This window comes from Phacochoerus africanus, chromosome 8 (genome assembly GCF_016906955.1).
Source record: "Phacochoerus africanus isolate WHEZ1 chromosome 8, ROS_Pafr_v1, whole genome shotgun sequence".
NCBI lineage: Eukaryota > Metazoa > Chordata > Mammalia > Artiodactyla > Suidae > Phacochoerus > Phacochoerus africanus.
In genome coordinates, this window is record NC_062551.1 from 12,282,751 (window position 1) to 12,302,112 (window position 19,362).

The 19,362-nt window shown below is 56.7% G+C and overlaps 3 protein-coding genes across 6 annotated transcripts in view; 1 reads left to right on the forward strand and 2 right to left on the reverse strand.

The window, feature by feature from the left end:
- The window catches only part of BCAR1 (BCAR1 scaffold protein, Cas family member), a 35,262-nt gene extending 30,848 nt beyond the window's left edge, over positions 1–4,414 (forward strand). For all 4 annotated transcript variants that reach the window (XM_047790202.1, XM_047790203.1, XM_047790205.1 and 1 more), the window contains exons 6-7: positions 3–92; positions 3,419–4,414. In XM_047790202.1, the coding sequence (XP_047646158.1) occupies positions 3–92; positions 3,419–3,931 (603 nt within the window). In that variant the 3' untranslated portion in view covers positions 3,932–4,414. The remainder of the gene's footprint in view (positions 1–2; positions 93–3,418) is intronic.
- Positions 4,415–5,136: 722 nt separating this feature from the next.
- On the reverse strand, positions 5,137–8,992 carry LOC125133164 (chymotrypsinogen B-like). Its single transcript, XM_047791303.1, has 7 exons — positions 8,941–8,992; positions 8,079–8,182; positions 7,914–7,993; positions 7,555–7,633; positions 6,977–7,157; positions 5,799–5,932; positions 5,137–5,352 (listed from the first exon to the last, which is right to left on the reverse strand). Exons 1-7 carry the CDS (start codon positions 8,990–8,992, stop codon positions 5,191–5,193), a joined length of 792 nt encoding a protein of 263 aa, XP_047647259.1. The 3' UTR covers positions 5,137–5,190.
- A 461-nt stretch (positions 8,993–9,453) lies between these two features.
- Positions 9,454–12,526, reverse strand: LOC125133165 (chymotrypsinogen 2-like). Its single transcript, XM_047791304.1, has 7 exons — positions 12,475–12,526; positions 11,643–11,746; positions 11,461–11,540; positions 11,066–11,144; positions 10,524–10,704; positions 10,309–10,442; positions 9,454–9,678 (listed from the first exon to the last, which is right to left on the reverse strand). Exons 1-7 carry the CDS (start codon positions 12,524–12,526, stop codon positions 9,517–9,519), a joined length of 792 nt encoding a protein of 263 aa, XP_047647260.1. The 3' UTR covers positions 9,454–9,516.
- Between the last annotated feature and the right edge of the window lie 6,836 nt (positions 12,527–19,362).

Below are 19,362 nucleotides of genomic sequence, written 5' to 3' on the forward strand. Positions count from 1 at the left end.
AGGGGAAGGAGGAGTTTGAGAAGACCCAAAAGGAGCTGCTGGAGAAGGGCAACATCATGCGGCAGGGGAAGGGCCAGCTGGAGCTGCAGCAGGTGAGGGCACTCGGTTCCCGGCCTCTCCCAGCTCAGGCGTCCCTCCCGGGCCCTCCCTGCGCCACCACGACTGTCCCTGTGCGCTGGTTGGATTGGCATCTAGGTTATTATCAGAGTAATCATGGTAGATGTCTCACCACACGGAGAAAAGTGTGAGACCAAAAACGATGCCACTGGCCCTCAGGGGCAGTCACCACGCTCTGGGGCTGGTTTTCAGCTCTGCCCCTGCCTGGAGAGGGGCCCCTCTCCATGTTTCAGATGCTGCTTTGTGAAGTTACATCCACTTGTATCTCAGGATGTTTCCATGCTGTTGAATATTCGTCATAAATTGGTTTTGCAGGCCACCTATGTCGATTATGGTTGAACGTTTATGTGGTACCCAGTTTTTCTTATTGTAAATAGTACTGCTGTGTTTATTTACAGACAGAGGATTTTCTTCATATCTTGGCGCTTTTCCTGAGAGTGGGAAAGGGATATTTTCTTTTATGGGGTAGTTTTATTCTCATTATGAAGATTTTAAAAATTAAAATACAGCCTAGTACAAAGTGAACACAGAAATATCACCCAGAAAGTTTTCCTTACCCCACCTTCCCTGGGCAGAGAGCCACCAGTACCCCCACCCCCCCGGCCCCCCAGAGACCCTGACGTAGGGTGGGTTTTTCAAAGCCACAGTCCCCCCATGTAAAGTGGGGAACATAGTTGTATCCGTGTTGGGGTCTGTGTGAGAGTTAAACGAGTAAACAACACGCCCTGCTTAGGCCATTTCAGCAAAGGAGGAGGGGTTCATGGCACGGGTATGGCATCTCCACGGACTTAGGAGACGGTCACGTGCTTTCTCTCCTTGGTTTTCCTCTGGACTCGTGCAGCGTTGCAGTGTCTGGTGTTGGTGGTTCAGGTGGTTCCCAGAGCTGTCTTTGTCAACAAAGCTGTGCTGACCGTAACTCCCTTAGATAAATTACTAGATGCTAGAATGAAAGGAATGTGTGTGAGAAACTAGAGTTCTAGAGTCCCTCAGTCAGAGACACCATGTACAGATAAAATACACGAGCTGTGTTGGCAGGACTGCTTGTTGCTCCATTTCCCTGTCAGTGAACAGTACGGAGGCCCTGCTGTGGCCAGATATCCGTAGAGCATTGGCTGAACAGAGGATGAGCATTTGTACAGAATCATCATGTAGCTGCTGGAGTTCCCATCGTGGTTCAGTGGTAATAAACCTGACTAGTATCCATGAGGAGTCAGGTTCGATCCCTGGCCTTGCTTAAAGGGTTAAGGATTTGCCATTGCCATGAGCTGTGGTGTAGTCGCAGACGCACCTCGGATCTGGCATCGCTGTGGCATAGGCTGACAGCTGCAGCTCTGATTCAGCCCCTAGCCTGGGAACTTCCATACGCTGCAGGTGTGGCCCTAAAAAAGAAAGAATTATGTAGCTATTAGGAATTTGTCAGAGGAATTCCTTCAGTGGCGCGGTGGGTGAAGAACCTGACTGCAGCGGCTCAGGTTGCTGTGCGGGCACAGGTTAAGTCCCCAACATTGCTGCAGCTACAGCTCAGTGCACAGCTCCTGCTCAGATTTGATCCCTGGCCGGGGAACTTTGATATGCTGCGGGCGTGCCCCCCCCCACCCCCAAAATAGGAATTTGTCAGAGAATAAAAATGATCCACCAGAGGTAAAACAGGACAAAAATGAATATGTTATGGGTAATTCTCTTGTGGTGCAGTAGGTTAAGGATCTGCCGTTGTCACTGCAGCCGCTTGGGTTGCTGCTGTGGCACGGGTTCAGTCCCTGGCTCGGAAACTTCCACATGCCTCAGGCTCAACCAAAAAAAAAAAAGTGTATTCTTTCGCTGGACAAGAGAATCAAGTGAGTTTTACCACGTAGCCACCTAAGAGGGAAAAAGTCAGAGGGTTTTAAGTGCTAGGAAGGGCTAGTTTCATGTTGGTTTGCTAAGCAAAGCAATTCCTGAAACCTTGGTTAGAAGAGGCACAACTACCGGAGGTCGGGTCTGTGCACAGCCACCCAGTCAGAACCAGCTTGTGGTGAGGACACCTCAGCTCCCACCTCGCTGCCCAGACCAGGCTGCTGCTGGTGGACGTTTTTAACCACCTGCCTTATCCAGACTCCGTGACATGAGATGACTGGTCTCTTAAGTTGGTGCTAAAGATAGGCTATAAAATATTAGATATTGTGTTTCCGGTTTTCTAATTGAAAAGGAAATTGGGGGAGTTCCCGTCGTGGCGCAGCAGAAAAGAATCCGACTAGGAACCATGAGGTTTTGGGTTCGATCCCTGGCCTTGCTCAGTGGGTTAATGATCTGGCGTTGCCGTGAGCTGAGGTGTAGGTGGCAGACTTGCTTCAGATCCTGCGTTGCTGTGGCTGTGGTGTAGGGTGGTAGTTGTAGCTCTGATTCGACCCCTAGTCTGGGAACCTCCATATGCCGAGGGTGCGGCCCTAAAAGGAGACCAAAAAATGCACACGCACAAAAAGGAAATGGGAATATTCATGTTTAAAGGAAAACAGCTTGAAGAATACGTGTCAGTTTTCGCGTGAATTTTTGTTTTCTGAAATGTATAAATACCATGATCTTTCTGCTTTTGTTTCAAGTTTTTTTAGGGGAAATGTTAATACGTGTATAAAATTGAAGAAAATAGTCCCCCCAGTGCCCGCCCAGTGGAGAGGAACCCTGGGTACCAGTCACCCCCCTCCCCAGCACGACTCATCCAGCATATTCAGCCCCTCCCCCCAGATCCCTTGGAAGATGCCCCGTCCTTTCCTTGTCAGCATGTGGTTCTGCAAGATAATCTACCAGACATTCAACAGATTTCTGGGTGCATGGGATTCCGGGCGATAACCTGTCTTTTTTTCCTGCTTGATGTATTTGAGTCTTTTTACAATGCGTATGTTCCGGAGAACATTTTTTGAACTTTTCATTTTGAGCTGTTTCCAGCATCACAGGAAAATTGACGGCATGCAGAGCAGTCCCATGTACCCTCTCCCCGCTTCCCCCACGGTCGCAGCCCCTGAAGTCCGGGAACAGCATCCACACCGAGGGGCTTACCTTCCTCCCCGCTGCCACTGCTCATGTGTTCCCCGTTTCTGTCATTTTGTCATTAAGAAATGTATAAATGCAACCACACCTCTTGAGGGTGGTGGCAGCGTTATGTGGCGAGTGTCCGGAAGGCAGGCGGGGATGTAGGCTCGGCCAGTAGCACGGAGGTGTCTCGTCCCCTGCCCACTGGGCCTGAGCGTGGGCGCTTTTCGGAAGGGCCCCCTTTCTGCCCCTCTGGCTCTGCGGCTGCGGTTTTCACTCTGCTCTCCCTCTGCCCCAGCTGAAGCAGTTTGAGCGTCTGGAGCAGGAGGTGTCCCGGCCCATAGACCACGACCTGGCCAACTGGACTCCGGCCCAGCCCCTGGCCCCGGGGCGGACGGGCGGCCTGGGGCCTTCGGACCGGCAGCTGCTGCTCTTCTACCTGGAGCAGTGCGAGGCGAACCTGACCACGCTGACCAACGCAGTGGACGCCTTCTTCACCGCCGTGGCCACCAACCAGCCCCCCAAGATCTTCGTGGCACATAGCAAGTTCGTCATCCTCAGCGCCCACAAGCTGGTGTTCATCGGGGACACGCTGTCGCGGCAGGCCAAGGCGGCCGACGTGCGCAGCCAGGTGACCCACTACAGCAACCTGCTGTGCGACCTCCTGCGTGGCATCGTGGCCACCACCAAGGCCGCCGCCCTGCAGTACCCGTCCCCCGCCGCCGCCCAGGACATGGTAGACAGGGTCAAGGAGCTGGGCCACAGCACCCAGCAGTTCCGCCGGGTCCTGGGCCAGCTGGCGGCTGCCTGAGAGCCGTCAGCCAGAGGGCAGAGGGCAGGGGAGGGGGGCCGTGGGGGGCCCCAGAGAGCCGCCGTGCCGCAGGCGTGGGGACAGGCAGCCGCGGCTCCGCCCGGGCCTGGTGCCCCAGACTGTCCAGGGATTTGTATATATTCATGACGAGGCAGGACGTGGGCCGGTGCCTCCTCAGAGGAGCCTGAGCAGAGCTGGGCCCTGGAGCCGAGGCCCAGGGCAGCTGGCAGACTTTCCTGAGTACGCTGCAGGCCCAGCGCTGGGGCCGGGCTGGGGGCTCCCAGACCCCTCAGCCCCCAAGGCCTCAGGTGACCCCGTGGGCGGACCAGCCCCGGGAGGGGGCCATGTCCTCTGACAGGGCAAGCGCAGCTGTGGTGTGTTGCCTCTGCACCAGGAGAAAACCCTAAAAAACTATTTTTCATTATTGATTTTCCAATCATTTGACTAATAGTCTACATTTAAATAAAATTTAAAAAATGAAAAGCAGCCTCCTGAGGTGGGAGAGGCAAGAGGCCGGAGGGCCACAGGCGGGAGGACAGGCCAGGTGCCTCAGGTGGCGTGGTGAGGCCGTGGGGGCTTCTCGGGAGAGGGAGGAGGCGCTGGGCCCCTTCAGAAGAAAAGCGGGGCCTGGGAAAGTGGGCCTGGGCCAGGAGGACGAAGGCTCGGTAGGACACAGCAGCCAGGGGCACAGCGGCACTGGGGGCAAGTCCAGCACGGCTCCAAGCAGGCGGCCAAGGCCAAGGCAGATGGGGGGGGGGGAGCAGCACAGGAGCCCGTGAGCCCCGAGCCCCGCGGGGGCCTTTTGGTCCCAGCTCCTGGCTGAGGGTGCTGTGGGGGCGTTTGTGATTCTGTGCAGAGAAAGTCTCTTTCCCAGACCTTATCTAGAACTTAGCTCTTAGGACCAAGAGCCTATGGAAATCCGTGTCTTATTTGAAGCACACATGGACTTGGCCTCCCAGCTGGGAGGTGGGGACCCAGACCTCACCCCTTCTTAGAAAACTCAGGGTATGTCTGGCACCCTAAGTAAGGTGAGAACCAGGGCCGCTGCTCCCAGCTCTCACCCTTCTGCACATGAACTTGGCCCTTGGCTTCCCCCTCTCTGTGAAAAAGTGTCATCTGCCAGCCTTCTCAGCTCTGAACTCCACAGAGGGGACCCCAGCCATCCTGCCACCCCTCACTCACCCCAGAGAAGACACAGTGCAGATGCAAGGAGGTTTATTTGAGTTTTGCACAGATGGGTGCTGGGGGTGGACAGGGGCTCAATTGGACTTCAGAACTTCAAGAATCCAGGGAACAAACTTAGTGACCCGGGCATACACGCCTGGTGAGAATGGAAGACACCGGCCACTGCCCCAGGACACGATGCCCGCCAGGGTCCAGGCTCCGTCCTTCTGGCAAACCAGGGGGCCACCAGAGTCACCCTGTGGGAGGAGAGAGGACTTGAGTCCCAGGCTGAAAAGAGGGGTCCAGGGCCCTGGTGTGCCCCGACCTGGTCGAGTCCAGGGTGCAAAGGACAAGTGGGGGCCCAGTGGCTGTGCATGAGACACCTAGATCTGCTCAAAGGGCAGCCCCGGCCCCGCCACCCCCTCCTGGGGACCTGGGGCAGGGGCTCATCCTCTCAGCCTGATGCTGTCTGTAGAATGGGCCGAAGACATCCAGCTCACGGGCTCCGCGGGACATTACATACCCTGGGAGGCCCCACGCCAGCCTGGCCAGAGCCAGCCCTCCCCAGGGGCATCTGTTACTGCTGGTCCAGGCTCCGCTGGAGGGGTGAGGGCAGAGGGTGAGGTTCCCCGGATGGTGTCCAGGCGTGAGGGGGGGGGTGGGGGTGGGGGTGTTACTGGGGGGGGGGGAGTGACGGTCCTACCATGCAGGTGGAGATGCCGCTGGCGCCAGCACAGATCATCACGTCCGTGACCTTGCTGCCCCAGTAGGACTTGCAGTCGGCGCTGGACACGATGGGCAGGGCGGCCTGCTGCAGCTTGTCGGGGGTCTTGAGGGCTGGAGGGAAAGAGGACGCGGGCTCAGGGCCCCTCGTGCCAGCGGCCGCCTGAGCCCCGCCCTCCCCCTGCGTGGTCCTCCTCCTGCTCCATCCCCATATGAGCTCCGCACCTTCCCTGACACCTTCAAAGCGCCTGGGGCGGGGTCCCCTCCGGCTCCACCCCAGGCAGGGTGCCCGTGCTTCCAGCCCAGCCCAGCAATCCAGCCCTGCCTCCCAGCCCGCTGTGCCCCACCGTGTGAGGGCGGAGGGGCCGTGCCTTCCTGCCCAGCGAAGGGGATTGGAGGGCCTTCGGCCTGGGGCCACTGGAGGGGACCCGCGATGGAGCCTCCTGCTGCCCTTTCCTGGCAGCTCCTGTCCTGCGGGAGGTCCCGTGGGGGCGGGGGTGGAAGAACCTCAGGCGGAGCCAGGATGGGGGGGCGGGAGGGGAGACCCGCAGGCTCAGGCCTGGCCCTGACCTGGACCTTGGACTTGGGGCCCCGACTTCGGGGGCGCCGGCCGCACCCTCCCCTCCTCAGTCTGGAGGGACGTGGGCCGTCCACCTCCCTGCAGGTGAGAGAGGGCGATGAGGGCTGGTACTCGGGTGTGTCTTCAGAAACCGTCTGCGCACGGTTTATTCAACCTCATTTTAATTCATGTTTGGTGGGGTTTTAACTAAGAGGGTTTTTTTCGTTGTCTTTTTGTCTTTTTAGGGCCGTACCTGTGGCATACGGAGGTTCCCAGGCTAGGGGTCGAATCGGAGCTGTGGCCACCAGCCTACACCAGAGCCACAGCAATGCGGGATCCGAGCCGCGTCTGCGGCCTACACCACAGCTCACGGTAACGCTAGATCCTTAACTCCCTGAGCAAGGCCAGGGACCAAACCTGCGTCCTCACGGATGCTAGTCAGATTCGTTTCCACTGAGCCACGATGGGAAACTCCACTAAGAGGTTTTAAATTAAGAAACGGAAGATCTGTTGACTTGCAATTTATGACTGGGGCTTGGAAGTTAGGAGCGAAAACCAGAATGAGTCCCTCTCCTAAAAAACCCCGCAGGGACACTCACCGTTGTGCCGGGTCTTGCCCCAGCCCGTGGTAGCGCACAGGGAACCCGTAGGGAAGCTGGTGTTGGTGCCGGGCAGGCACACGGGGGACACGGCCCCCGAGAGGCGGGCGGGCGTGGCCAGCTTCAGCAGGGCGATGTCGTTGCGCAAGGCGTGCGGGTTCCACAGGGGGTGCTCAACCACCTGAGCGGGAGACGGGGCTGGGCAGGCGGCCGAGGCAGGACCTGAGAGGTCTGAGCGGGGACACCAGCGTGGAGACCCGGGGTCTCCCTGCCAGTGGGGCAGGGTGTTGAGGAAGGGACCCAGATGGGGCTGAACGGGTGGAATCCCTAGCGTGGCGGGAAATAGCATGGGACACACTCGGCATTTCTTCTACCGTGAGCAGGTTGTTTTGTCATCAGAAACAACCTTCGGTGTCTGTAATGGAGCTTGATTATTTGGCAAAGAGAAGAAAAAGGTCCGTCTGGAGAGGGGAGGGGAGGGCAAGCCTGAGCCGCTGGCGGGGGTCCTCTGCCCCCACCCAGCACCCCCCCCCCCCCCGCCAGGAGCCGCCCACCTCGGTGTCCGGGGCCGCGTGCACCTCAGCGATCCTGAGCACCTGGACAGCCTCCTCGTCAGAGCTGAGATCAGACACGCCGGCCACCACCAGGTGGCTCTTCCTGGAGAGAAGCGAGGTGGCAGATGGAGCTCCGTCTCATGGCCACCGCCTCAGGGGGGCGCCCACGCTAGGGGGCGCCGCTGGGCCACTGAGTCGCGCGCTGCCCTGGAGGCAGCCTTTTCTTGCTCTGGGCCTCGCTCTCCCCGTCTGTGCCGTGAAGGCAGAGGCCCAGGCCGGCTCTGCCTGCAGGTTCACCCAGGCCCTTTCCCCCTTTGGCGGCAGCTCCTGGTGGGGACGCCGAGGGGTGAAGGTGGTCCCTGCTGCTCCCGCCCAGGCCTCACCTGACCTCGCAGTGGGCGGCGGTGACCACCCAGGCCTCGCTGATGAGGGAGCCCCCGCAGAAGTGGAAGCCGGAGCTGGTCTGGGGAGAGGGGGAGGGCGACTCAGCCTCGCCTCCTGCCTGACCCCTCCCTGTCCAGCCTGCCCCTCCCCAGTCTCCCCCTCACCTGCAGGGACACCTGCCAGGGCCAGGAGCCGGGCACGGCCTCCTCCCCATTGACAATCCTGGACAGGCCGCTCAGCATGGGGTCGATGGCAGGGACCCCGCAGCCTGAGGGGCAGGGACAGGGCAGCTGGTCAGTGGGTGGTGCCCCAAGGGGGTCAGGGGTGACGACTTGACACTCCTCTGCAGGATCTTGGCACCTAGAGCTTCGGCCTCTGCAGGAATTCAGGCCCCCTCCCATCCAGCTGACAGCTGCCCTCAGGTGCCCTAGCGAGCCGTCCCCGAGGCTGAGGCTGTCCGGGGCTGGGGCCCAGTGCTGGGAGCTGGGCCTGGGCACCCCACATGGGCAGCTCCCCAGCCTGCTGTGTGCCCTGAGGGGAATGTCCAGCCCGCTCTGAGCCCAGGGTCCTGTCCTGGAGGGCTAGGATGTCCTGCTTGAGTCCTGGATGCTCTCACAGCCTCCGATTCTGCAGCAGGAGTAGGTTCGGGCAAGGGTGTAACCCCAGCTGGGATGGCAGCAACCCAGGGCGCTGTCCAAGTCCAGAGGGTGGAGGTCAGGGCAAGAGGGATGGACGTGGCAAGAGGCAGAATTCAGACAGCTCAGGGGCAAATTTGGAGGGTGGAGGAGCCCAGAGCACCCCCGGGCTTCCAAGTGAATGGGGGAGGCCAGATCAGGCAGGATGCATAGGACCTCCAGGCAGTGGAGGAGTGGGGAGCCCAGAGGCTCCCAAGGAGGCTCAGAGGGGCTGCTGGAGGGGCGGAGGCGGGGCAGTGTGCTTCCTGTTCCCTGCTTTTGGGTGCCGGGGCCAGGGGATGGGCAAGGCTTGACCGGGAGGCTGCCAGGCCTGCTTGAGCCTTGCACTTACCAAAGCTGCTGCCAGAAAGGTAGAAGCCAAGGACAACCCAGAGAAGGGCCATGGCGTGTGGCTCAGCAGGTGAGATGGGGTCTGCCTGAGGGACCCCCAATATATTCCCCCAGCCCACCAATCGCAGCCTGCCCCGCCATCCCCTCCTTATCATGAATCCTTGGGCTGAGAAGCACCTGGCACCAGGGGGCCACTCCTGGGAAGGATTCCTGGAATCACAAGTGTGTGGGGCCAGCACGGGGCTCAACCCCCAGCCCCGCACTCCCCAGGGCAGGTGCTGGGCATGCTGAGCTGCGGTTGGAGTGTGAGGAGCCCGCAGCCAGGGGTGGGGGCTGGGGGGGAGCCAGGCCCCCTTCACCTGCTCGTGCCCTTCCTGGCCACTCTCAGGAGGTAGACTAAGGAGGGGCCCTCCAGACACCCCCCCGCTGCCTAGTTCAGTGAAGGCCCAAGTTCAGAAGCAGAGGGAACTCTCAGAAGCCCCAACACAGGACCAGACACCATCAACATGTCCTCCACTGGTTTATTGAGGCTTTGTAGAAGCAAGCTCACTAGGGAGGCCGGGGTGAGGCCGGGGGCTCAGTTGGCGGCCACGATCTGATGCACCCAGGAGACGAGCTGAGTGACGCGGGCGTACACAGCTGGTGTGGAGGTGGAGCAGGTGCTGCTGCCCCAGGACACGATGCCCACCAGGGTCCAGACTCCATCCTTCTGGCAGACCAGGGGGCCGCCAGAGTCGCCCTGCAGGACAGGGAGGAGGGGGCTTGGATCTGGCAGCCCAGGGGGCCCGGGATGTTGTTCCCCAAGCCCAGTCCCAGGCCTGACAACCAGTAGAAGCTCTGCACATGCACAGTGGAATTTCAGCAGCTCTTACGGTTTGTGCCCCGGAAGTCTGAGCCATTCCTTGGGATGGGGTCCTTTAACAGAGGCTCACTAGAGCTGATGTGATTGATGGGAGGAGAGCATGGGTGGTGCTGGCCATGGGGCCACCATGAAGGAGGAAGGACTGCCGGACCCCTTCTCGAACCCTTCTGGGCCACCATGCTCCACTCCCCAGGCAGTGCACTGGCACCACTGCAGGAGGTACCACTGCTCAGATGCTGATATCAATGGAATCGTGTAGAATGGCGGCTGAGACCAGAGCCCCTTGCCCCCGCACCCCGCTGCTGAAGTCATCAATGACCTGCCAGGAGCCGTGTCTTCCCAATGACTCAGGCAGGAATGCCCAGGGTGACAGTGGCAGGTCCTAGAAAGAGATCTGCCTGCTACTTCCACTTCCTCTCTGCCCAAGCCCTTGTTTGGCCCGGGCTTTGGCCTGAACCCACCCCAGGCTGGGAGGGAAGGGTGCCAGGAGAGCCCGGGAGGCGGTACCATGCAGGAGGAGACGCCGCTGGCGCCGGCGCAGATCATGCTTTTGGTGATCCTGAGGCCCCAGTACCTCCTGCAGGCAGCGTTGGACAGCAGGGGCAGGGCCGCCTGCTGCAGCCTGTCGGGGGTGTTGGCGTCTGGAAGGGCAGGGGTGGGTGATCAGCGGCTGCTGCCCCCACCCCCGCACCCGGCCGGCCAGCGGGTCACTCGTCACTCACCGGTGTACTTGGTCAGGCCCCAGCCGGTGGTGACGCACAGCGTCCCGGCCGGGAAGTTGTCGGAGGCGCTGGGCAGGCACACAGCGGACACGGTCTGGGAGAAGCGCGCGGGCGTGGCCAGCTTCAGCAGGGTGATGTCGTTGCTGTTTGTGAACCAGATGTACCTGGGGTTCTTGAAAACCTACGGGGTGGGGCCGGACAGCCATCCCTGAAGTCTGGGAAGAAGCCGATGGGGAAGAAAAACAGGGTGCCGGGGGACACCTCACAGCCTCCGTGCTGCTCCCTGGACAAGGGCTTGTTCAACTCAGCAGCTCCTTCTATGGCCCAGGGGCCCAGGCCCAGTCCTGAAGTGCAAGCCTTGGCCTCGTGGAGCCTCGCACACCCTGCTTTCTGCTGTGCCCCACCGTGATGGGATACCGGGGTGACCAGGAGAAGCTGGGGTGCCCCTTCCCTCTGCCCCCGGCCTGGGGGTTAGCCTGGGCTGCACACTCCCGAGGGTCCACCCTGCCTGGGGTCCCACCTGGCCTCGGGGACCAACATACCTTCGTGATGTTTATCACCTGGATGCTCTCGGCGTCTGAGCCCTGGTCAAACTCGCCAGCCACAACCACATCGGAGGTTCTGGAGGGGGCCAGAGAAAGGGGTTCCGGCTGTGATGGAGGGCCATGCGGGGTGTGGGGTGCTCATGTGTGTGCAGGCATGTGCGTGTCCCTGTGCATGTGCACCCACGGGGCTGGCGTTGGTCAGAGAAACTCTGAATCTCAACACGTGTGCCCACAGCCTGCCGGGTGTTTTCCCAGTGATGCTTGGGAGACTGGGAGGACCTGGGTTTGCCACACATTTCCAAGTAAGAAACTGCGATTTGGAGTTAAGGAACAAATCGCCGGTGCTGGAGGAAACCACCCCAAGGGGTTTCCTGGGGACCCTAGGCTCTCACGTGACCCCGCAGTGGGCAGCGGTGACGACCCAGTCCTCGCTGATGAGGGACCCCCCGCAGAAGTGGAAGCCGGTGCTGTCCTGGAGGAAGATGGGAGAGGGTCAGCGCCAGCCAGACACCAGCAACACCGACCCCGGCAGAGCCCCTGGCCCAGCGATACCCCGCTGTGCCCCCCCCCTCACCTGCAGGGACACCTGCCAGGGCCAGGAGCCGGGCACGGCCTCCTCCCCATTGACGATCCTGGACAGGCCGCTCAGCACTGGCGGGATGGCGGGGACCCCGCAGCCTGAAGGTGGGAATAGGGGTAAGGGGTAGAGGCCAAGGTCTCACCCAGGACCCACCACCCCAGGAATACCCTGGGGACAGCCAACTCAGTCTGACGCGCATGCTCCAGCCCAGACAAGCCCAAAAGGCTGCGTGCAAGGTGATGGCAGGGCCAAAGCATGGGCTGGGAGGCTGGGCTCTTCGTGTTTGAACCTGGCCCTGTCATGGCCTGGCCTAAGCACTCGGAGTCTCAGCGTTCCCGTAAGTAAAATGGGCGATTATAGTTGCTGACCTCACAGAGTTTGTAATAAAGGTTGGAAGACGCTTTGCCTTAGCAAACCAAGCAGGAACTTGCTCTTTCTTGTTCCTGGCGCATAGTGAACACAAGTTTAGAAGTTAAAAAGGGCTGGTTCAAGGGCCTGAAAGGGCTGAGGGGGGCCAAGCCACACCTGCCCACCTGCTCACCATCTGAACCTGCTTGGGAGCCACCAATGCTTCAAAGAACTCTCTGTTCCTCTGGAACTGTCCCCCTTCCTTGCACTGGGTTCGAGGCCTCGGGCAGCCCCAGGAAGGTCCACCTCCACCCCAGGGGCCCCACACTGGCTGGCCTGGTCCAGCATCCTCATTGCAGTTATGGGGCTGGTGAGGCTCAGAGCAGGAGGCTCGCACCACCGCACATGGCTGGCCTCCGGTTTGGTGGGACCATCACCCCTTCCAGCCTTCACAGCCTCTTCTTGCCCTGGCACTCACAAAAGGCCGTGCCCAGGAGGGCGCAGCAGGAGAGGAGCCAGAGGAAGGTCATGGTGCTGCAGTCAGGAGGTGGAGGTTGCAAGCGTGGAGAGTTCCCCTTTATACGCCTGTGTACCAGTAGCTCCTTCCGTGGCCCAGGCACCAGGCTGTTATCTAGAGGCCTTGAGGTGATAATCCTTTTCCTGGGCATGTGCCCCACTGAGCAAGATGTGCCAGAGCAGAGCTGGCATCAGGGCCTGGGATGGCAACAGGTGCAGCATGCAGCTCGGGGCCAGGGTAAAGGGCAAAGGTGGGGCCGAACAAGGTGGCTCTTGACTCACAGCTAAGAGGCAAGGGACAGTCAGGCTTCCTGCTCCGGGCCTTGCCTCTGAAGAGGCCCTGCAGGCAGCAGCCAGGCCTGGGCAGGATTTGAGCCCCAGCCTAGCAGCTCATGGTCTGGAGGACCTTGGACAAGGACTTCAGTTGGTCTGGAATTGTCCAAAATCCCAGTGTGGTCAAGTAGGGGGAGAGGCAGGGTCCAGAGCACCGTGACCACTTGGGTGGCCGGTGGGCTGAGCATGCTCCCCCAGTCGGGGATGGCGGAGGAGGCTCCATGAAGGTTCAGTTCACCATCAATGGCAGTTATGCAGGCTGTGTGCAGTGTGGCTCAGGGGGCAAACCGCTCACCGCCCATCTGCATGGAGCCAGGATCCTCCACCCAGCTTTCCTGCCCTTGGAATTGAGCACATGGCATTCAGGGGCAGGACGGGGGGGGGGGGGGGGGGGGGTGGGGAATGCGGCCACGGGGGTCCCCTGCTATTGTCCCAGCAAGAGCTGGTGGAGACTGCAGCAGGTGGGAAAGCCAGGGCAGGGAAGTTTCTGGTTGGCAGAAGGGCCCTTTCCCAGCAACTGGGAAACTGGGGAGGGAAAAAGTTGAAGGTGAGGCTGCCGGGCACACAAAGGCAAGTGCCGCCAAACACGAGGGTAAATGAAATCTCATGGCTGTTTTAATTCCCATTGCATTGTTGATTGTGGCGTGGTGGTTCACTTAGAAGGGGACCCTAAGTTGCAATCGAAGGGTTTTCGGGAGTGCGCAAAGCGAAACCGGGTGGAGCCAGGGTCCAGGCAGAGGGAACAGAGAGAGCCAAGGCCTGGTGGAGCGAGCCGGGTTGGCACCAAGACCCGAGAGGGCACAAGACAGAGCGGAGGCCAAGGGGCCGATGGAGGAAGGGCCTGGTGAAGACGCAGGGCTGGCCGGAGCAGCTTCCCACCAGGGAGGTGGCAGCCCCCAGGCTTGAAGGGGGGAGGGGCGGAGCCTGTGAGGGAAGGAACGCAGTGGCCCGAGCCCACTCGTGGCCGTGGCCTTGGGAGCCGACAGCTGGCCCGGGCCACGTGCCCCTAGCACAAGGGCAGTGGAAACCTGGGAACACGAGCAGCTGCAGGTGGAGGCGGGGAGGGCGGCCCCACAGCTGCCCGACTCCTGCTGGGGCGGGGCCAAAGATGTTTGGGGCGGGGCCAAAGATGTTTGGGGCGGGGCCCGTGCTCCTCCGCTCGCCCCGCCCTTCCGCCAGGGGACAGACCCGAGACTGCGCACTGCGCCGACCCCGACCCAGATGAAGGACCCTTAAGAGCGGAGTTTTACGTGCCGCGCATTTCCCAACAGTCAGAGCCCTGAACACCCACCACCCTCCCGGCCCGGCCCTGGCTTTGAGCGCCTACTCGCAGGCAGCAGTTCAACCTGGGCTATGGCTGGATGAGTCGATGGACCCAGAAGTTGTTTAGTCAATCGAGTTTAGAGCTTTTTCTTGGGTTCGCTTTTTCGCTAATATTTTTCTCTCCCTCCCTCGGGTTTGGAACCCTGCCTCATCTCTAGATTCCTGGAGCCCAGCCATGTCTGCTCACGCAAACCTCCCAGGGAGAAGGTACGGTCTTGTTTGCAGCTTGTCTGCTACGTCAGAAAACTTTAACTGCACCTGTTACCTCGTTGCAGGTATAGTGACGTTTAGTATGTTTAATGGCCAGTGCTGAAGCCAGCCCAGGAACAGTTGTTAACTCAAAGACAGTCAGGCAGGGAGTTCCCCTGTGGTGCAGCGGGTTAAGGGATCCAGCGTTGTCAGTGCAGCGACTTAGGTCGCTGCTGTGAGGTGTGTTCCATCCCTGATGCTGGGAACTTCCACATGCCCTGAGCGCGCCCCCCCCCAAAAAAAAATCTCGCATGACAAGGCCCTATCCACGTGTGCATGGGGGTACGGCTCTCTCTCAGGCAGCCTGGGTTTGGGAGAAGAGCTTTGTTGGGAGCAAGAGGCCCTGACCTGATCTTTACCCAGCCAGCTTCTGGGATCTGGCCTCAGGTGGGGGTTGTGCCTGGATTTCAGGTCCTGCCCGGCATCCAGGTGTTGTGGCGTGTTTCAGGGCATTGCGCATGCGTCCCTTCAGGACTCGCAACTCTTAAGACTGTGACATCTTCCTCAGGCCAGAGCTCAGAAGTCAGTCTGCTTCATTGAAGAAGTTACTCCTGGGAGTTCCTGTCGTGGCGCAGCGGAAATGAATCCGACTAGGAACCAAAGGGTCGTGGGTTCGATCCCTGGCTTCGCTCAATGGGTTAAGGATCCAGCGTTGCCGTGAGCTGTGGTATAGGCCATAGACCTGTGGCTGTGGTGTAGGCCAGTGGCTACAGCTGCGATTAGACCCCTAGCCTGGGAACCTCCACATGCCGAGGGTGCGGCCCTATAAAGACAAAAGACAAAAAACAAACAAAAAAAACCGGAGCTACTCCTTTCGAATTGATGCCCCTGAGAGGGGTCAAATTCCAAACCACGATATATTGAAGTATAATTTACACATGCTGAAAAGTGTACAAAAAGATGAATTTTGACTCGTATATGTATCATTGTGTCAAACGCCACAACAAAATGTAAAATAAAATCACTCCAGAGAATTTTTTCGTGCCTTTCTCCAACTCCACCTCCTCTGCAGCAGCTGCAGCCACTGTCCTGATTTCTTTCACCATTGGTTTCACCTGTTCTAGAAATTTATGCCAGTGGAACCATAACTGTCTTTGTGTCTGGATTCTTTCACGCCACCAAAGGGTTTTGCAATTCAGTTGTGTTCTTGCGCGTATAAGTAAGTGTGCTCCTTTTTATTGCTGGGCACTGTTTCACTTCATAATTATACCACCCTTGGAGTTCCTTTCGTGGCTAGCATCCATGAGGGCACGGGTTCGATCCCTGGCCTCACTCAGTGGGTTAAGGATCTGGTGTTGCCGTGAGCTGTGGTGTAGGACGCAGACGTGTCTCAGATCTAGTGTTGCTGTGGCTGTGGTGTAGGCTGGCGGCTACAGCTCCAATCGGACCCCTAGCCCAGGAACCTACATATGCTATGGGTGCAGCCCTAAGAAGACAAAAAATAAAGGTTAAAAAAAAATTATACCACCCTTTATATACCCATTCGTCTTCAGCAGCGTTTGGGCTGTTACCTTTCCCCCACTTCACTCCCTTTTTGCCCCTTGTAATGATGAAGTGATTGTCAACCCTAAACACAGGCAGACAAAAAAATGTAGCTTTCTTTCTTTTTCTTTTTTATTATTACTCAAGTGAATTTATCACATCTGTAGTTGTATAATGATCATAACAATCCAATTTCACAGGATTTCCATCCCACAGCCCAGGCACATCCCCCCACCCCCCAAACTGTCTTCTCCGAGACCATAAGTTTTTCAATGTCTGTGAGTCAGCATCTGTTCTACAAAAAAGTTCAGTCTGTCCTTTTTTCAGATTCCACATGTCAGTGAAAGCATTTGATGTTGGTGTATCATTGTATGGCTGACTTCACTTAGCATGATAATTTCTAGGTCCCTCCATGTGGCTAAAAATGCCAGTATTTCATTCTTTTTAATGGCTGAGTAATATTCCTTTGTGTATATGTACCACATCTTCTTGATCCACTCCTCTGTCAGTGGACATCGAGGTTGTTTCCATGTCTTGGCTATTGCAAATAGTGCTGCAATGATCTTTATTTTTCTATTAGAGAAGGAAATGTTTATTTTGATCCTTTATTCTGCCAAGAGTCTGAAACCAAATCTCCACTCATGGAGGGTAACCCCTGTCATCTTTGGCTGGCAATGAGCCTAGGGCATGGGGAGGTAAGCTCCTTGGCCCTCAGCAGATGTCCTCAGTGCTGTTTGCTTAGATGCCCATTTCCTATCACTGCAGCTGGCTGTTTCTCTTCCCTATCCCATAGTGATGCAGCAGAAACAAATCTGACTAGGAACCATGAGGTTATGGGTTTGATCCCTCGTCTCACTCAGTGGGTTAAGGATCTGGCATTGCCGTGAGCTGTGGTGTAGGTTTCAGACATGGCTCAGATCTGGCATTGCTGTGGCTGTGGTGTAGGCCAGCAGCAACAGCTCCAATTAGACCTCTAGCCTGGGAACCTCCGTATGCTGCAGGTGCAGCCCTAAAAGGACAAAAGACAAAAAAAAAAAATTTCTTTTCTGACTCCCTTGCAGCTAGGAGTGGCCTTGAGACACAACTCTGACCAAGGAGATATAAGTTGTGTTCATTACCAATGAGCCACAGCGGAAACTCCCTATTTTTGTTTTTATTGACTTTCTAGGAGGTGGAACAAACAAATGTTGCTGTTGTTAATGTCAAAAAGAGTGTTTGGCCTATATTTTCCTCTAAGAGTTTTATAGTATGTGGTCTTATATTTAGGTCTTTAATCCATTTTGAATTTATTTTTGTGTATGGCATTAGGAGTGTTCTAGTTTCATTCTTTTACATGTAGCTGTCCAGTTTCCCAGCAGCACCACGTACTGAAGAGACTATTTTTCTTCCACTGTATGTTCTTGCCTCCTTTGTCATAGATCCATTGACCATAGGTGCTTAGGTTTATTTCTGGGCTTTCTATCCTGTTCCATTGATCTACATTTCTTTTTTTGTGTGCCAGTACCGTATTGTTTTGATAAGTGTAGCTTTGTGTATTGTCTGAAGTCAGGGAGCCTGATTCCTCCATTTCCATTTTTCTTTTTCAATATTGCTTTGGCTATTCAGGGTCTTTTGTATTTCCATACAAATTTTAAAATATTCTGTTCTAGTTCTGTGAAGAATGTCCTTGGTAATTTGATAGGGATTGCATTGTATCTGTAGATTGCCTTGGGGAGTACAGTCATTTTGACAATATTGATTCTTCCAGTCCAAGAGCATGGTTTATCTTTCCATATGTTTGTGTCACCTTTGATTTCTTTCATTGGCATCTTATAGTTTTCAGAGTACTGTTCTTTTGTCCCTTTAGGTAGGTTTATTCCTAGGTATTTTATTCTTTTTGATGCACTGGTTAATGGGCTGTCTTCTCTGATTTCTCTTTCTAATCTTTCACTGTTAGTATATAGAAATGCAATTGATTTCTGTGTATTAATTTTGTACCCTTCAATTCTGCCAAATTCATTGATGAGAGTGAATTTCATAACAGCCTGACAGTGTTGTCAGGATGGTGAACTGGAAAACCAGGTACAAGCTCCACACCAAGCTCAGAACCTACAAGGTGGGCAACCCCCAAACAGCCAGGGAGCCTGATGCTGGGGGCTGGAGAGAATGGTACCTGCTCCCTCACTCCTTTGGTCCCCCGACACGTGCCTAATCAAATATGTGATCATTTATAAGGCAGATTTTTTTTTTTTCTTTTTAGGGCTGCACCATGGCAGATGGAGGTTCCCAGGCTAGGGGTCCAATCGGAGCTGCAGCCACAGGTCTATGCCAGGAGCCAAAGCAACTCGAGACCCGAGCCACATCTGCGACCTACGCCACAGCTCACGGCAATGCCGGATCTTTAACCTACTGAGCGAGGCCAGGGATCAAACCAGCATCCTCATGGATGCTTAGTCAGGTTTGTTAACCACTGAGCCATAAATGGAACTCCTAAGACAGAGTATTTTCACATTTCAGTGTCTCTGAAAATCAGAATTGTCTTACACTTGATGGCCGCTTAGAATCACTGGCAGTGGTGCCCATACAAACCTGGTCATTATTCCTCATGGCATTGCTGGGCAGGCCCTGCCTCTCTATGTTTCAAACCACAAACCACATGGGGACACATGAAGAAGGAAGGAGTCTGATCACTGTCTGAGCATCTGGAGACCCCTTCTTGTAAGGTCAGGGCCATACAGATTAGACACTGGAGATTCGGAAGAACATCCCAGATACCACCATGCTATTCTCTTTTAAGAAATGCTGCTTGGAGTTTCCGTCATGGCTTAGTGGTTAACGAATCCGACTGGGAACCATGAGGTTGTGGGTTCGATCCCTGCCCTTGCTCAGTGGGTTAAGGATCCAGCATTGCCGTGAGCTGTGGTGTAGGTCACAGATGCGACTCGGATCCCGTGTTGCTGTGGCTCTGGTGTAGGCCGGCGGCTACAGCTCCGATTCGACCCCTAGCCTGGGAAGCTCCATATGCTGCGGGAGTGGCCCTAGAAATGGCAAAAAGACAAAAAAAAAAAAAGGAAAGAAAGAAAGAAAGAAAGAAATGCTGCTGCTTCACCGATGCCATTGGTGGCAAAGAAGACAGTGTGGGTGGAAAAAACATGAGCAGAAATGACTTTCAGACAAAGGGGCCTTAGAGGAATCAGATTCTAAGTGTGACTGAGTTTTTAAAAACATTTACCTTGCTTATATTTTTTCCCATATGCACAGGTGTGCGTAGAGATAAAAACCTATGTCTAATATGTAAAAAGGCCTCTTTCGGAGTTCCTGTCATGGCACAGTGGAAACGAATCCGACTAGGAACTGTGAGGTGGCAGGTTCAATCCCTGGCCTCGATCTGGCATTGCTGTGAACTGTGGTGTAGGTGGCAGACGTGGCTCAGATCCTGCGTGGCTGTGGCTGTGGTGTAGGCCGGCAGCTGTAGCTCTGCTGG

What these genes read in the sequence shown, in the direction of transcription:
- LOC125133164 (XM_047791303.1), bottom strand. Translation starts at nt 8,992, where the DNA reads ATGGCCCTTCTCTGGGTTGTCCTTGGCTTCTACCTTTCTGGCAGCAGC. An exon ending in CCTTTCTGGCAGCAGCTTTG is followed by an intron (nt 8,183 to 8,940) that starts GTAAGTGCAAGG and finishes CCTGCCCCTCAG; the next exon opens with GCTGCGGGGTCCCTGCCATC. An exon ending in CCTGGCAGGTGTCCCTGCAG is followed by an intron (nt 7,994 to 8,078) that starts GTGAGGGGGAGA and finishes CCCTCTCCCCAG; the next exon opens with ACCAGCTCCGGCTTCCACTT.
- LOC125133165 (XM_047791304.1), bottom strand. Translation starts at nt 12,526, where the DNA reads ATGACCTTCCTCTGGCTCCTCTCCTGCTGCGCCCTCCTGGGCACGGCC. An exon ending in CCTGGCAGGTGTCCCTGCAG is followed by an intron (nt 11,541 to 11,642) that starts GTGAGGGGGGGG and finishes ATCTTCCTCCAG; the next exon opens with GACAGCACCGGCTTCCACTT. An exon ending in GCGGCGTCTCCTCCTGCATG is followed by an intron (nt 9,679 to 10,308) that starts GTACCGCCTCCC and finishes CCTGTCCTGCAG; the next exon opens with GGCGACTCTGGCGGCCCCCT.